At 39.7% G+C, this 17,826-nt stretch overlaps 1 protein-coding gene across 2 annotated transcripts in view; it reads left to right on the forward strand.

The window, feature by feature from the left end:
* The window catches only part of LOC131435237 (uncharacterized), a 401,022-nt gene extending 385,117 nt beyond the window's left edge, over nt 1-15,905 (forward strand). Inside the window, exons 12-16 of one of the 2 annotated variants that reach the window (XM_058602906.1) lie at nt 1,155-1,826; nt 1,897-2,154; nt 2,217-2,896; nt 2,993-3,225; nt 3,306-15,905. In XM_058602906.1, the coding sequence (XP_058458889.1) occupies nt 1,155-1,826; nt 1,897-2,154; nt 2,217-2,896; nt 2,993-3,225; nt 3,306-3,568 (2,106 nt within the window). In that variant the 3' untranslated portion in view covers nt 3,569-15,905. The remainder of the gene's footprint in view (nt 1-1,154; nt 1,827-1,896; nt 2,155-2,216; nt 2,897-2,992; nt 3,226-3,305) is intronic. The other variant, XM_058602907.1, reaches the window with a different exon arrangement.
* The last annotated feature ends 1,921 nt before the right edge of the window (nt 15,906-17,826 follow it).

A 17,826-nucleotide genomic window follows, 5' to 3' on the forward strand; every position in this document is an offset into this window, starting at 1 on the left:
GATTGATTCATGAACCTCAGAAAGTAGTTCCCAAGAAAACTTATTGACTATTAGCTAGTAAGCATCAAAGCAATTGCATAGGTGTATCTACCAGGCAAATGTAGGTGGTACTTTCCGTTTATTAAGTGAAAATGAAAAAATACTAATGCGGCTACGCCACATCGTTTTGGTTCATGTATTGTCCGACCTCGCTACCACTCGTTCGGACCTAACTAAAGCAAAGAAACCTAGCTTTGAGTAGCCCGGGCAAACAAGGCGGTTACAGGTTTGTATGCAAGAGGCCGCCGCTTCCGACGGCGGGTCGGCGGCCGACTCAGCTGGAGTCGGCTCGGCGGCTTTGTGCCGCCGAGCCATCTTGGCTTCGGTTATGTGGCTGCGCCACATCAGTTATACAGGAGACATACCATGCAGGAGATATGACACTTACGGCGAAATTACCCTTTCGGTAAAATGACTCTTTCGGCGAGATGACCCTTTCGGCGAAACGACTTTCTGCGAAATGGCATTCGGCGAAACGACTTTCGGCGAAATGGCTTTCGGCGATATGACCCGCTCCCGTATTCAGAACCTTAATTTTCACTTCGTTTTCAATGCGCGACATTTTGAAAACGCAGAATTTCAACCGCACAAACAAGTAAACAAATGAAAGCTGACAGCCAAACGCACAGCATGCTGTGATCTGAGCATAAAAAACCATCACAAATCCATGCGTACAACACAAATGTACGGGGATAGCTAATTTTCGTTACACTCCTTATGCAAAATAATTATTTGTGACAAAGCTTACAGGTCCAAAAATTTTCGTTGAAATATGAGAACGTGCTGCCAACTCCGAATGCGATTTGGTAGAAAATCCATCCAAAAAGCCTAAAACTGTCTAAATCAATTCTGTCGTCTCCTTGAGCGGTATGTCGGATAGGACACTTCTCCGGAAGGGAAAGTGTCTGCCATTTGTTCTTCGAACTAAATCAATAACCCAAAAAAAAACTTTCAAACAAGCCTAAAACTTAAGGATTTTAAGATTGTTTACGGGCTGAAACAATTATTCTAAGTACCATAAAAAATCTTAGAGATTTTGATCAAAAGTCTGCTTTCCAGCAATTCTTTGTCCTTTCTATAGACGAATTCATATCCTCATCCGCTTTCTTACACAGGGCGAATCAACTCTACCGTGGCTAACCCGACTCCGGCTCTGGGACAGTATCGGTACGTATGTGCCACTGCGAACGACTTCACCGTCGTCCATCATCGGGACCTCGTCGGTGACCACGCAGATGGCCTCGTCTTCATCATCCGCTGGTTCGTCGTACAGTTCCGGAGGAGTTACGCCATCGGTATTTGCCGGGACAAGCACTACGGCGTTGTATCAGCAGATGATGAACCGCACCGTCGGTACCTACTACGGAACGGTCGGTCAGCATGGAAAGAGCTTGAAGATCAACATCGACAACGTGTGGAATCCGGTCGATCAGTACATCTACGGTCCCACCGTTAACAGTATATTCAACCAACCGCAGCAGCAACCGCATCAGCAGAGCGGACTAGGAGCGGAAAAGGGACTGGTCTTTGGAGTGGGACTTCAGGACAAGTTTTCAAAGTATTCTTCGGGTAGTGGGAAAGGTTCCAGGGAAGGGTCTCGAAATGATGTGCTGAAAGAACACGGAAGCCGAAAGGACAAATCTCCCCGCAGCAATCGACGGATGGTGGCGGAGTTCTACGATAACGAATCGCCGAAGCTGTGTGATCATGTCTCACTGGAGACCAAGAACGAACGGATGCGGCCATGTACTCCTCTGGAGAGTTACGTAAGCACGGGAAGTGATTTGGTGAGTTTGTAGTGAAAACGTGTGCGACCATTTTTCCTGATTGTGTGTGTGTTTTCTTTTTTTTGTATAGAAACTTGAATTCCATACGATGACGGGAACTTCGCTGTTTCCATCGAACTTTGGCATCAAGTACGAATTTGTCGATACAGAGTTGGGTGGGGAACCTTATCTTGGGCAGAAAGGTGAGGAGGTGCCACTGTTATGCTCCAGAGTTTTTCGCAAAAGAAAGGGAGACTTTCAGTCTCCCCGGAACGTGTTCTTGCATGGCCGAGGTGGAGCAAAAAACATCTCATGTTTGTATCGATTCGAAGCTCCCGTTGGAGAAAGGGTAAGTTGAAGTTTGACGTGACGTAATTTCTAGGTTCGTATTTCATAAGTGACGTTTTGTAGGTTCGTATCGAGCTCTTTAATGTTTCTTTCGGAGAATCGGCCGCCTGTGTAACCGAATCCGATGGTCACACGGGACGGGCAAAATGTGTCCCGTCGGAAGCCGATCCGGACGGTCGGGCTGGCGAGCTACGGCTGTTCGATGTACCGTATCATGACGTTAAAATACCCCTAGGTTGTTTCTGTGATAACACCACCAGCTCGTACAATTCTCCTTTAACGTTCGTGTCGAACTCCCGCACGTTGGAATTGACCTTTGTAGTGACCAGATTGAACATCTCCGAGGACTTTGCCGATGTGTACTTTCACGCATCGTACGACTTCATACGGGTGCCGGAGTGTCGGAAGCGTCTAAAATTGCGTGGTTCCGGCGGAGAGGATGAAGTTAGTTATCCGTTACGATCTCACGAAGCTAGCTGCGATGGGTTGCCTTGGTTTATCGAAGCCCAGCAACAGGATCGTAGCCTGTTCGTCCGTACTTGGGGTAGTTTCCTTTCGTTGGAACCGGCTGCGCAGGATGACTTCTCCAAGTGTAACACCCGAAATCGTCTCATGGTCTACAGTGGAAAGCCGTTGAAGGTTATGCGAGTAATTTGCCCGTCGCCTCCGTCCAGCCGTTCGGCTGCGTTGCATATATTCTCCGAGGACTGGATGAGTAGCCAACCGTTTTTGAACTCCGATAGGTAAGCGTGCTGTTTTTGAAGGTTACTACGATCGACAAAAGGCATTCGCGAAATTTTGTATTTCTTTCTTTTTCATTTTTTTTTCGGCAATCCAAGTAGACCGGTCAGTATGGTGCTGGAACCGATCCACAAAGAACCGGGAAGTATTGCGTTTTCCTGGTTGGAAATTCAACGCACCAAGGCCTCACTAATTCAGCAGCTGGATCTGCAAACCAACTTCACTGCCAATGACACCCTGGTCGAGTTTGGGCTCTACCCGCGGGAAACTGAGTGCGAGCATCGTTGCCCGGAGCTGGATGCCTGCATTGGAAGCGTTTTGTGGTGTGACGGTAAGCTTTAAACCATTGTTTTTCTTTTCGTATGAAACTGCCACACTAGCAATGGAATTTCGTTACTTTCGCCCGTCCAGGTCGCCCCAACTGCCCGTCCGGGTTCGACGAGAGTGAGCAGGAGTGTGGCAGCCGATTGATGGAACTTCCCGGTGGAATGTTTGCCGCGTTCGGCTGTCTTGCTGCGGCCCTGTCCGCCTGTCTCATCTTTTGCGTACTGGCGATGGTGAGAAAACGTCAGAAGTCCAACGAGAAACTGAAAACGGCGTCCACCTCGCTAAACGGTACCCTTTCCAAGAAGGACTACAAAAAGGAACCGCTATTCTTCGATCCGGACTCCTGACACGGGCTGCAACCGGTCGAATACATCCACGTCGACCGGGAGACGACCGTGTGACATGTTGTTTACGTCGACATGGACGACCTGGCGTACTGCTGAACGCACCACAATCGGAATCCTCATATTCTGATGATTCCCACCCGATTATTCGCCAAAAGAGAAAAAAAATAAACACTCACACACACACACCCTGATACAGGTGGGTAACTCCGATAGAGACATTTATGAAAATGAGTAGTAGCATAACGTTATTGATAGATACAAACATAAAATGGCGGTCATAGACAGATCCCAAACTGCCCATAGTAATCTGCATTTGGATGACACCGGTAGAGCGATCTGATATCTTTCAACAAGTGGAACTTGATAAACCAAAAAAAAAGTATTATAGAGATCTTTTTAAAAAAAAACATTTGTAAGATTTTTATTCTACAAAAATCTTGTGATTCGACCTTAGTTTTCTATTATAACTCTTTTTCTGATTGGTCCGAGCGGCCAAACGAATTGATTCGAATCGTCCCAAGGCCCACGGTGGGACCTGCTTTGTCCATACAAAAAAAAACACCAGAAAAAACGTGGGCACGGGAAATGGTGCCGAATTGGAGTCAAACCGTAGTTAATTTGAGCAGTAGCAAAACGTCACTAAACTAAGAGGGTAAGCAAAAACCGCATCCTAACGCAAATACGGAAGAGGAAAACTAGCCAAATATTTTTCAAACAAAAATTAAATTTAACAAAAAAAAGTATAAGTCGTTACTCAATGACACACAAAACTAAACTAGTGGATAAAACACTAAACTTCTATCGTAAGCTGTTACTGATACACGTACCGGGAGAGTAGGAAGAAGAAGCAAAAAAAAAAAAGAGAATGGAATGCATAAACGGTAAGATTATTCTAGTAAATAACAGTGAAGAGCACTTGTTTCGGTTTTCCGTTTTCCGAATGTTACCAAGCTCTTGTGTTCGTGTTACCTGTAGATGTAATTGGCGGGTTGGCGGTTTGGTGAGCGGCTGTCGGTAGTCACAAGCAATATTTTGTTCGGTTTTAGGATAGAAATAGCTATCATCATGTTTTTAGCGTTTCTCTGGTTTTATCAATTTTTGTGTTTAATGGGAATATTACTTTTTTTTTTGTTTCATTCTTTTCGTTATAGGAATAATGCATTATGAACTTATTTTTGAATCATTTATTTTAAAAAAAGCGTCACAGAATAAATTTAAAACATCTTTTCAGTCCGACATTATTGCCGGTTCAATGCATAGGGCGCATCAAGGATGGCTTTTATCGTATCAAAGAACGCTCACTTGCAACTCATCACACGATTGAATCAGTGCCATCAAAGAGAGACGGATATCATCGCAACAACAAAAACCCGGCATGGCTCATTTAACATAGAATCGACACCAGTGCGAGAGCGAATTTCTCTCGATGACCTGTCTGAGAATCAAAGGTTAGCTCGCTGCTGTGGGAATCCTCTCTGAAGCAACAAACGGTCGCTCTTTCTCGTTTCGCGATCCGATTGTATACAGGCAGTTGATAGAATCATTTTACTATTGCCGCTTATTCTAACTATGTGCATATAACCTTTGTATAAGTTGTGTCTATGAAAATGTCTGTGACTGCTCCTCGCAAGGGTTTTGAAATATTGCCACCTAGTATGAGAATCATCAAGTCGAATCATCGATTCGATTTTCTGCGATAATTGCCAACTTACGATACTCTCTCGGGAAATTCCACACAGCAACGATCATTATCAAACTGTACATTTTTTTAAGGGCGTGAAATACTAGGAGTATGAAGTGGAGCGAAAAAGTGTAGCAAAATTCTCTCACGGTTCATGCATTGAGAGACACGATTTCTTGTAGCATCTTCTACCGGGTTGAAAATGTTGCATACAATATAGATAGCAATATAGCAGCTTCTGTCAAATTTTCGGCAATCACCAACACTGTGGCACATGTCTAACAAGCCAGTTGTCGTATGTTCGAGTCCCGACCAGGAAGAATTCTTAGTGTCTGGCAGTAGAATCGTAGCACCAGCCATGCAATGGTTCTGAACCGCTCTGAATCGGCTGCAAAGTATGTTGACAACAAAAGTCAAATTTCACTGAAGGAATGTAATTCCAAGACTTTGCCTTGAGACGAGCGTCAAAAATGACTCATTTTCACTGTAGATCTAAGCCATATTTAAACAAATTTACACATGAAATGCTGGGAATGTTTAGCAAATTTTCAAACGATTCTTGTGAAAACTAGTCATTTTGCGAATAACGTTCTCATGAATTGTGTCCATGTCTGCTGTAATTTTCAAAAATTTCTACTAGCATTTATAAACAAGAAAAAAGCGAGTGGGTAATGTTAGAGACATAACTGGAAGACGTGAACAGGAACAATACTGACACGCTTCATTCGAACTTCCGAATTGTATTAGTTGTGTTGTTACTTTTACTGCTTCGCTTCCAGAATTGTAACGGTACATATTCATAATTCAGGTATAAAAGGCGGCTAAAGCATGAGCCCTGAGGAAGACCCATGTAACTGAATCGTATTGTCGACAAATCACCATGCGCGAAATACATGTATTTCTCGGACAACAGATTATACAAAAAGTTATTCAAAATGGGTGAAGGACCATGCTGATGCAACTTCTCGGATAGGATGTTTATGGAAACTGAATCAAAAGCCCCCTTGATGTCTAGAAAAACGGACGCCATTTGTTCTTTACGAGTAAATGCCATTTGAATTTCGGTTGAGAACAACGCAAGACAATCGTTCGTTCCTTTGCCTCTGCGGAAGCCAAATTGTGTATCTGAAAGTAAGCCATTAGTCTCGACCCAATTGTCCAGACGAAACAGAATCATTTTTTCGAACAATTTTCGGATACAGGGAAGCATAGCAATCGGCCGATACGAATTGTGATCGGAGGCTGGTTTCCCTGGTTTTTGAATGGCGATAACTCTTACTGGTCTCCAGTCATGTGGGACAATATTATCCTAAAGAAGCTTATTGAATAAATTCAATACGCGCCTTTTGGCAGAGTCGGGCAAATTTCTCAACAAGTTGCATTTGATTTTGTCTAACCCCGGAGCTTTATTGTTACACGACAAGAGCGCAAGTGAGAATTCTACCATCGAAACAGGTGTTTCGTTTCTGTTTGATGAGGCGACGCGCATGATCGTCTGTTCCGGAACAGAGTCAGGACATACTTTTTTAGCGAAATCGAATATCCAGCGGTTGGAATATTCATCATTTTCGTTCGTGGTGTTATGGTTACGCATCCCAAGTAACATTTTTAATATTATTAAATACTTGTAGCTGTCTTCAATGCTACATAATAAATCTTGCAATAAAACTTTAAACTCCACGAAAGCCTACTGAAAACCTCTATAAGAGCATGTTCCTGCAAAGTGGACCATTCTTCATAAGGTTTATAAATCAAAATGAAGAATCAGCATAAACCTGCTTTAAAACTCCAAATTCAAGAAAATTTTGAAACCAGCTTTACGATCAACAATAAATTTCTTTGGATGGAATGAATTCCGCTATGAATAAACTGTCGTTTTGATGATATTTTTCTTGACTATGTGTGTCATGTCTACTTTGAATGCAATCAGTAAGTATATATATTTTAATTACGAGTTTGAGACCTTTTCCGAACGTAAAAACTTCATGCGCTTTTATTTTTATCGTGAATGTAAGGATAAAAATAAGAATTATAACTAATCGCCTTGAAACAAATGCGGTTTTTGCGAAAGTTTCCATGATTTATGAAAATTGTTTTTTTGTGATTCATCGTCATATTTGTATAAAACTACTCTGTGGCGATAAAACTTGTGCATACGATCTGTAAATGAATCATGAGTGTCAAACATATTTCCTCGTTTTTGCATTTCGAAGTTTATTTGATGTCAATAAATGCTACGGTATAGAGCATCATAATGGCGGCCATGAAATTTCTTTTAATGCAAATTACACTTAACCTAAGCAATATTAAAAGTGTTTGCATGGTTTTATTCTAGTGCAAATTGTTTTATTTTTATTTTATTTTTAGTGTAGGTAAAGGGTTTTATACAGGGTGATTTTTTAAGAGCTTGAGAACTTTTTTAAACAATAAAACGCCGATGAGATGAGATTTTGCAAATTTTATGCGTTTTATTGTTTAAAAAAGTTCTCAAACTCTTAAAAAATCACCCTGTAGAAGCTTTGAAAACTATGATATTACTGGTTAAAAGAGACACTTATTATAGTTGTCATAAAACAGGTAGTGATTGATAAATCAATTACAAAACTCCAATAAATTATAATCAAAACCATTAGGCATTCGAATTGTTACTTGGGATTCGTCGGACCGTGTTCCAAGGAGTGCTCATTGATGTTTCTCTGGATAATCCGTCTACGAATCGACGCCAATAACCGCTTTTCTTCGCTTTAATCTAACTTTTCATTTTAGCATCTAATGCCGCATAGCTTCAATCGAATGGTCTTATGGTCTCATAACTTGCAATGAATTTTATCATTATCCGACTTCCGGTTCCGGAATAATAAGATAATATATGCAAATCTACGAGAAAATGCGCACTCACTTTTCTTGGAAATTTCTTAACCGATTTTCACAAATTAAGATGCAAATTAAAGGTCTTAAAATTATTTAAAAAGTCCCGTAGAAGTTGATCCAGATCCGACTTCCGGTTCAGGTATTACAGCGCGATATGTAAAAATTTTCATGAGTATTCTTTCACAAACGACGCAAATTTTTGGAAAAACTAACTTCATCTAGTTGGCAGACCTTGTAAGTTAGTGGATATATAAATCTACTTTAGAATTGCTAGTCCCCAGTTTCCGCTTGCGAAAGAACCGATAATAGTGAAGAAAAGCCCCAAAAACCGTGAATTTCTTAACAACGGTTAAACCGATTTTACAATTCATAATTCAAATTAAAGCTCTCATTGTCTTAAAAGATACTGTGCAATTTCATCCAGATCCGACTTCCGGTTCCGAAATTATAGGGCGATGAGTGTCAAAACACTACCGTCTAGCACACAGCGTGCTTTGTTCAATTTTGTATAGCGTGCAGGGTTGTCACATTTTTTTATAAGTAAAATTTTTATTGGGCTCATTTGCGTTGGCTTATCGTGGCCGATTGTCTTGTTGTTAGGTGGAAAAGAGTGGAGACCGTATTAAGGGGCGGCCTAGAGTTAGTAAAGGAGTGTCAGGAGGGTGGGACCTATACTGTATTGATTTTATACGAATTTTGATATTACAAATCATTCATTAATAGCTTGCATCTTTCAAACACACTTTGCATTACCGGGTTCACGACGTTCTCCAGATTGTAACGAGGAAGAGACTATACTAGACTCGGATGCTTTGTTGGTGTACTTTGATGTTGGTGTGTCATTTATGGATGGTTTCCAGCAATTCAGCTTGACCAGTGTTTAGTTCGTTTGGGGTAGGACCACTGTAGAAGAAAGAAAGAGAAAGAGAGGGCACTATGCGATGCGCTTTGAGCAAAGAAGCTCGGAACCAAGCTTTCGTTGATACCTGCGGTATAATGGAATGTAACCACCGTCCTAGACATCCATCATTCCAGGAGGTTTGCCAGCTTGACGAGAACGACTGAAAAATTCATTGAAGCAGATTGGTCTTTCATACACAGAAAAAAATTATGAATTTTAAAGGTGACAGAATTCTACAAACGATACAATTCACAACTGCTTAATTTTTCAAATGACGCAATATTCCACTCACACAGAATTTTACATGCTCCGAGTGTAATTTGCACTCGACTACCAAGTGCCGCTGTATGAATTTATATTTATCAATTATACAATGAACAGATATGAGCCCTGTGGTTCAGTCGAGTAATCGACATATAATTTTCAAATCACACAATTTTACATGTTCTTGAATATAAATTTGTATGATATACGGCGCTCCATTTATGTGCAACTTATAAGATGTAAAATTACAAGATTTTTTCGAACTGTGTAGGTTTCACCTTGTAATGCGCCCACCTTTGCCAGTGAGTCCGCCATCTCATTACCCCTTACGGAACAATGTGATGGGACCCAAACCAAGGTAATCCGGTATGATTTTTCAGATAAAGCACTCAGTTGTTCTCGTATTTTCCTCAGGAAATACAGCGAGTACTTTCCAGGCTTCACTGAGAGAAGAGTCTCAATAGAGCTGAGACTGTCCGATACAATGAAGTAATGGTCTGTGGGCAAAGTTTCAATGATCTCAAGGGTATACTGATACTGTTTTCGTTTATTGATCAGAACAGCCCGAAAGCTGACCCAGAGTCGTCCAAATAACGTTTGATATATTTGTTTTAGCAACCTGAGGCCGCTCTAGATCGGACTCCAATCGCGTAGTTTCGCTCTGAAAATTTTCTCGGGTCGCACCACGCATCCAGCCGAGTTTGTTTATTTTTTCTTTTTTTCATGAGTTGTTGTTTAGGGCGCTTACCACGTGTTCGTTTTACTCGAAGTCAGAGTAGCCCGCGTCTAAGTTCAAAAACGAGAACGGTATGAATTGCAGCTTGTTCTGCGACGTAAACCGAAGCCGGATCACTGAGTTTGTAGGAGGCGGTGAAATTTTCATTAAAAATACCGAAGCCAGTGAACCCGTCGAGATGTGATCCGTCAGTGTAAAACATTTTATTACAGTCGACTTCTCTAAATTTGTCATTAACAATATTCGGGATCACTTGAGGGTATACGGGATCCGGGATTCCATCAGTATCTTCTTTCATGGATGTGTCGGAAAACACCATAGAATAAGAAGTATCATAGAAACGAACACTGTGGGGATTGTAGGAAGAAGAATTAATGTGACGTGACATGAAATCAAAGTAAAATGTCATAAATCGGGTCTTGGAATTAAGCTCGACTACCCGTTCAAAGTTATCGATAACCAACGGGTTTAAGACGCTACATCGGATGAGTTGTCGATATGAGAGATCCCAAAAACGGGTTTTCAACGGGAGAATTCCCGCCAGTACCTCGAGACTCCCCGTATGAGTCGACTGCATAGAACCCGAGCCTATACGCAAATAACGATACTGGACTCTTTCCAACTTGATAAAGTGTATTTTCGCGGCTGAATATCCATACTCTATCACTGACAATACCGTTGTTTGGTACAGCCATATAAGATCTGTTGGGTGAGCTCCCCACCAAGTCCCGGTCACTGTACGGAGAAAGTTGATTCTTTTTTTGCATTTTCGTTTCAAATACCTGATGGGACATCCCCAGATACCTTTGGAATCGAACCAGACCCCGAGGTATTTGAATGATACCCAGCTGTAGAGCCCATGTAGACAAAGTGTCTAAGGTAGTTTGTAATGGTCCTTGCAGGTCGGTAGACTTGGATCCTGTAATAAACACTACGCCATCATCTGCAAGTTGCCTTAACGTGCAAGAATTTTCAAGACATATATCTATGTCATTGACGTAAAAGTTATAAAGAAAGGGGCTGAGGAATGAGCCCTGGGGAAGGCCTATATAACTAATTGGTAAGGTAATCAAGTCTTCATGTGTAAAAAAGCATGTGCTTTTCCGATAATAAGTTGTGCAAAAAATTGTTTAAAAATGGGGAACGACTGGAAACTGACTGAAACTGGAAACTGAATTAAAAGCCCCCTTTATGTCCAAGAATACTGATGCCGTTTGCCATCTTGTGAGCGAATGCCATCTGAATTTCTGTAGAAAGCAGCGCAAGGCAATCGTTCGTTCCGTTGCCTTTACGGAAGCCAAATTGTGTATCTGAAAGCAAGCCACTTGTTTCCATCCATTTATCGAGACGAAACAGAATCATTTTTTCCAGCAGTTTCCGAATACAGGAAAGTTTTGCAATCGGTCGATACGAGTTGTGGTCGGAGGCTGGTTTGCCCGGTTTCAATAACCCTCACTTGTCTCCAGTCTGTTCTGTTCGACGAACTTGTTTTTTTTTATTTAAAAGATATTTTTTATTCAGGCCTTTTTTGCGTACAAGCTTTACGTGACTGATTCTTTAAATAATTTTTTTTTGAGTTGGATCTCGTTGTCACCCTTTTTCTAGGGGGAAAGGAGCTTCCATTTCCCTCCTGCGAGGATTGAGGTGCACTTCGTTCGTGGTTCGTCTCGTCATCCATTGCCGCATCGATGGTATTGTTGTCGATTTCCGTCTTCTTTTCGTTGCAAGTTTCTGTAGATGCGCCTTGTTGTACATTGGTTGCAATTGCTTGTTGGTTGGATGGTAAGTTGTTAAGTGCAGCTGGTGTACTTTGTTCTATAGGGGATACGTTGGATGGTTTCGTTGAAAGGGATGCTTCACTGTTGTTGGTGACTGTCACAGGTGTACTGGGGTTGCTTGAGGTTGGTGTAAAGAAAGCACCGTTGTCCTTTGGTATAGTTGTCTTCTTGTCCGGTTTATCGCATGGCTTACCGTAGTGAACAGCTTTTTGGCAATATTGACATGTGGCCATCTGATTGTCATAGGTAACAAGTGATTTGCACGGAATTCTTGTATCTTGACCAAAAATTACATGAGAAGGTATAGGCCTCTTCAAGTGTATGCGTAATAAACGTACGCCATTTAGAATACCGAGGAAAAAATTCTTCCACTTTTCTTTTTCGATAGAGAGAATCTCTCCGTATTGGGACATAGTTTTGCTAATATATGAAACCGTGACGCTTGAGGGAAGATCATGCACACGCACTTCTATAGCACTATCTTCTATATATACTGGAATGTTGTACTTAATGTTCTCGTGCTCCACATAGTGCACATTGTTATTGTCTTTTGCGGATTGAATTGCATCCAACTCTTTATAAAACTGGATGTAAATAACATTATTTGTCTTATTGCATTGAAGTAAATGCACACGTTTAATGTCAAGTTGCATTTGCTCTTTAAGCAAACCTTCAAGTTCTCGTATCGAAAGTCGAATTTTGCACTGCCTGAAGTCAACAACAATTGTATTCTTTCGTGTCGGCGGTAGCTATTGTTCGTTTGGTTCAGTCATTTCGAGGTCGTTCTATTGTTCACTACACAATACTGTACTTAGTTTCTTCTGTCCTCAACGTAAGCGGTTTTGTTTTATCGACTGACTTGGATGAGATGTAAAACTGTTCGACGAACTTGTTGCACTAGTTCAACAGACGTTTTTCGCGACATCGCGATTTTTAAGCAAGTTGAATTTAATTTTATCACGCCCTGGAGCATTGTTGTTGCACGATAAAAGGGCAAGATAAAACTCCGTCATCGTAAAGCGGGTATCGTGTTCAGTGTATCGAGAGGACACGACGCGATAGGTTTTTGATTCCCGAACCAAATCCGGTCAAACTTTTTTGACGAAGTCGAATATCCAGCCATTTGAATATTCTACGGATTCGTTATGGCTGGTTGCATTTCTCATACGACGGGCTGTATTCCACAGAGTGGTAATCGATGTTTCCCTAGATAGGCCATTGACGAACCGTGCACAGTCTTTAACAAAAATGTGTAATTTTACGTTTTTTATAATTGTCTCGAACATAGTAGATACTGAAAATAATTGTGAAAAAATTATGTACAAAAAATTGATTTTAAGTGGTTTCAAACGAAAATGCTTCATATATCCGAAACTTTTGGCGTTAGACCTATAGCCTCTTCGGCAAATTTTTTTCTCGTTAGAAGTTCTAAAATTTTGTAGAAGACATCGTTTTTCTATCTCTTAAGGGCTGAGGACAGTACCGTAAAGTGGTAGGTTTTTTTGCTATTTTCCCGTTTCAAATAAAATTTTCTTGGAAACGGTGCAGAATATAGAAAAACCCACCTGACAATGTCTTCGAAATTTAGCTGAGAATATTCTGTGAAATTTTCAGAATGATTCATTGATTTTAGCGGTCGTGTTGTATTTTTTTCTGACTGAAGAACTGCTGAAAATTGGAACAATCGGAAATGCATACCTCTACTTGTTCATCGAATATATCGGCTTTGAAGGCTTGTATCATAAATCTACCGTGACAAAGTCTAGATAATTTAGTTTAGATGTGATTAGTGCATAAAAACATATATGTTATCGTGATAAAAATAAAGTCTTGTATTTTTCTGTGAAGTCAGTTTCGATTCATCCTCCATTTTTTTTCGCTTTGATTTCCTGATAGCATTCTGAAAAAGGAGAGAGAAATAAAATTGTCTCGACAAGGCTGCCAAACACACAGACATTCAATCTTTGTGAAAGTTGAATATTTTTTCATTGTTCATTGGAATCCATGTAATGTCCAACCCATACGATAGATTACTGTGATAAAACTTCTCATCAAAATAATAAAATGTATGCTGGCAACCCGGTACAGTTTGCTCATATACGAGAGAGTACAAGAGAAATACGATGCGCAAAGGGAATTGAGCAAGCCACGTGGTCAATTTTAAACTCGACACGTGGCCCTCTGTCCTCAGACCTTAAGGGTTGTTGAAATGAACTTTTTTCGTAGTAGGCTTTGCACATTTTTTTATGTGATCAAATCACGAGGTATATTTTTGTGAATGAGATCTCCAAAGGTACTATGTATATCGGATCAACGGTTTAGGAGCTAGATAATTTAGTTCACGTTTTTGTCGATTCAAACCACTGTGCTATGGGACTCTAAGACCTATGATTTCAATCAAGGGTTGTGAAAATCGTTGTAGTCATCTGTGAGAAATCGAAGTGAGTTCTATATTAGAGTTTTTAAATTCCTCTTCTGGTGAAAAATAACTAGCTAAACAATTATCAAATCTTTGTTTTGCACCTGTTTTCCCAAAACAAAATTGTTACTGATTAATCCAAACTATAGGTTAATTTATAGAATTTCCTAAAGGTGATCCCCTCACTGCGCAAACCCCCCAACCGCCCCCTTGCCGCACCGTATAATCCTCACTGTGTAAATAGTCCGTTGTAAAACAATTGTACATACTTTAGCAAGCTAGCAAATGAAATGGGACTGCTGATATCGTCCACGGTGAAAATAGAAAAAAGGAAAAGTCTTTTGCGTACTTCAGTTCTCTAGCCTTCACGTCGTCAGCAGAAAAAAATTATAAAAGAAGAACAAACAAAAATTCACACAAACACACACACCGGCACTAGGCGATCAATGTTGTAACAAAAGTTCTATCCGAACGACACAGAAAATAAAACAAAAAAGAAATAGAAACCAAAACTAGGGCGGCAGCTATGCTGTAGCGAAATGGAGATGAAAAAAAAAGAAAATAGCGATAAAAATTCATAGTACGAATAAAAAAAGGAATATTTTTCTATTAGCACATTTACCCAAAAAGGCAAATACCCTACATTGCAAACAAACTTCTGTAGCAAACTTAAAGTGTGTGGAATGTGGCCCAAAAGAGCCTTGCCCGGGAATGTTAGTGAAATGCCGGATTTCATTCGGTTCAGGCAGAGTGTGGTAGAACAGTGACGGAAAAAAACTACTGAAGACTTGATTATACGATTAGGGCAGAGTAGCAGAATTCGGAGCTCAAGTGGTAACTAAGCAGCAAAACAAGCGTCGGATTCTCTCTTTATAGATGGGAGTTACTTTCCAGAAAAAAAAATAAAATAAAAATAAAACGCAATGATTGAACTAATAAATACTTGAAAATAAAATATAAAAAATACTGCACAGAAACTTTCCAGGCACAAATACAGAGAAATGGTAAGTAAAAAGTGAAACAAATGAAATAATTACTACTAGGATTATGAAAAGACAACAAAAAAAACAAAACAAAGCATTAATGATCAAACCATAGCAAACTAGGCGAACAAACTGAATACAGTGTGTAAACACCGATTACCGAAGATGATAGGATATTCGCGAGCTCCGTATGATTTCCGTTGTCGGGTGGTTAGAGGACAAAACTCAATCATTAGTTATCTACAATTCAAAGAATAGTTACTAAAAACAAATTTATTCTATTGATTATATCTGAAAGAGTAAGGTTTAACCATTGATTCTGCTACAAAAGATTATAGTCTATTAAATAGGCATCGCAACAAGCGAAAACCACTGCCGCCAGGAGGGTGGTGCTACAATTCTAGAAACTACACACAAAACAAACTGCTGCCATCTATTCGAACTGAAACGCTATAAACAAGGGTGGAAAGAAGAAGAAAGAAAAAAAACGGGAAACTCTTTCGAAAAGTTACCGTTCAGTTAGTTACTCTACCGTCTGCTGTTGATTCGTTCCATAGGTTTACCAAATTGAATTTTATATTTTCTGTATTTAATTTAGCGTACATGCACACGAACACTTACACAAAACATACACTGACACACTGTAATAGATTGACAGGTGCCGAGAGTAAATAAAAGGTGATTTCGTATAAAATACTAACCAATTGTTTCGTTGCGATTTCATTTGAAGTTGATGACATTTCCTGGCGAAAATTATCTGCTAATCATAGTAGGCGGTCAGTTTTCTTCGTTACCTACCTCAAATCGAAACGGGTTGTCTGATGATCGTCATGCGTGGAAGGTAAGTACAAACATTACACTCATTTCGGTCACTGAGAAGCGAAGAGCGAAACAGTAGGCGAAGATGCAAATTTTTTCGACCACATGAGAGTGTGCTTGTCGGACTAAAACACGTGGGTTTTCGTGCTAAACTCCGACACTCACCTGCGAATGGGGAATAAAAACAAAATTTGTAAAAAAAAAACAGTAAGTCCGAGAGAGTTAATTCTGCTTTTGTGGCTCTCTTTCGTTCTCTGCGTTTCTCATTCAAATATATCGCGGAGCAATGAGTTTAAGTCAGCTTGGTTCAAAGCAGGTTTGATTAGCGAACAGCTAGTTTGGAAAGTGAGTAAAATCAGTTGTTTTACGGCATCTGTGCCGGTCTGTTTGGAATTTGAAGTCCGGTAAAACTTCGGCACCAGTGTGAAGTTGTCATAACCGGAATGGCTGCTCAGATATTAATTCATCATTACTGAAATGTTTGAAAATATAATTTTTTTCAGCTTATTCGAAATAAATGATTGGTCAATATTACTAGATTGAAGCCACGATGTTTCAAATATTGTTCGAATCTAGAAGTAAGTGTGACTTTATTGTGAAAAAATGACTTGTTTATTTTTTTCATTAAAAATATTGTTCATTGAAAACTACAAATATTCCTTGGTTATTGGTAATCTTATATTTAATTTTTTATTCAGACCGTTGAATGCTCGCTTCGAACCAATTAGGGTAAGGGCTCTCTATTTCACTTCGATTTGTTCATATTTCTGTTTAATTCGCCTTGCTCCACATTGAGAATTTATGCACATTCATTGAAAATTAAAATAATATTAAAAAATCAACTAAAACACTTCTGATAGGTTCACTACTGTGATGCTAATTTCATCTCCAAGGTTTTATATGGATCCTATTGGCACATTGTCACAAAGCTGATTTACCGGTAGAGACACCTGTCAATGAAAAATGGAACCAAGAAAAGGAGGGTTCTTTCGAAAATTTTAATATCGGCAGTAGTGATTTGCAACATTTTTATCGTTTATTCAATAGTACAAATAGATATCAGCAATAAAAGTACACTCGGAGTAGACGAAAATCGATTTCGAAGTGATTACTACTTGTTTTTTTAGTGTAAACTACGATTAAACATGGAAAATCTTCAGAAATGTGTGAAATTGGGTAAGGTTAGGATTTCTCAGATCAACATTTTTTTAAACAGAAACCAGTGTAATGTTGATTTCTCGAGTAATAGAATGTATAGCGATCGAGTACTATTTATTTTGGATACTTTATTTGTAATTTCCAGGCATTTGAAAAAAGGTATCAAACCAAGTTTAATGCTCTATTCTGAATAAACGGTAGATTTCGCATAATGAACTAAGATCAACATTACCACCTCAGAGTAAAAACTTGTTCTTCAACTTCTACTATGATTTTTCAAATGAATTTGCCCGTTTTCATAAGAAATCGTTGAAAAGGTGGAGTATTTAGAAATTTTCCTACCGATTTGACAGCTCTTGCTGAAAGTATCATCTCTAAACAAGCAGCGCCTCTACATTTCAGTTTTGCGACAATATGCCAATCGTTGGTCCTTTATTCATCCCATAAATTAGCAATGGCGACAGCAATCAAAACCAAAATATTGCACTATAACACTCTCAGGTTCAAAATGTCCGAATTTTCCTTTAAAAGGGCCTAATGCCAACTATAAGACAACACACGACATTTTTAGAAACAGTTTGGCATCATTTCGAGGTTTAAAATTTTTGAATAGTTTTCGTTACCTTTCGTTTTAAATTAAAAATTTTA

This window comes from Malaya genurostris, chromosome 3 (assembly GCF_030247185.1).
Source record: "Malaya genurostris strain Urasoe2022 chromosome 3, Malgen_1.1, whole genome shotgun sequence".
Classification (NCBI taxonomy): domain Eukaryota; kingdom Metazoa; phylum Arthropoda; class Insecta; order Diptera; family Culicidae; genus Malaya; species Malaya genurostris.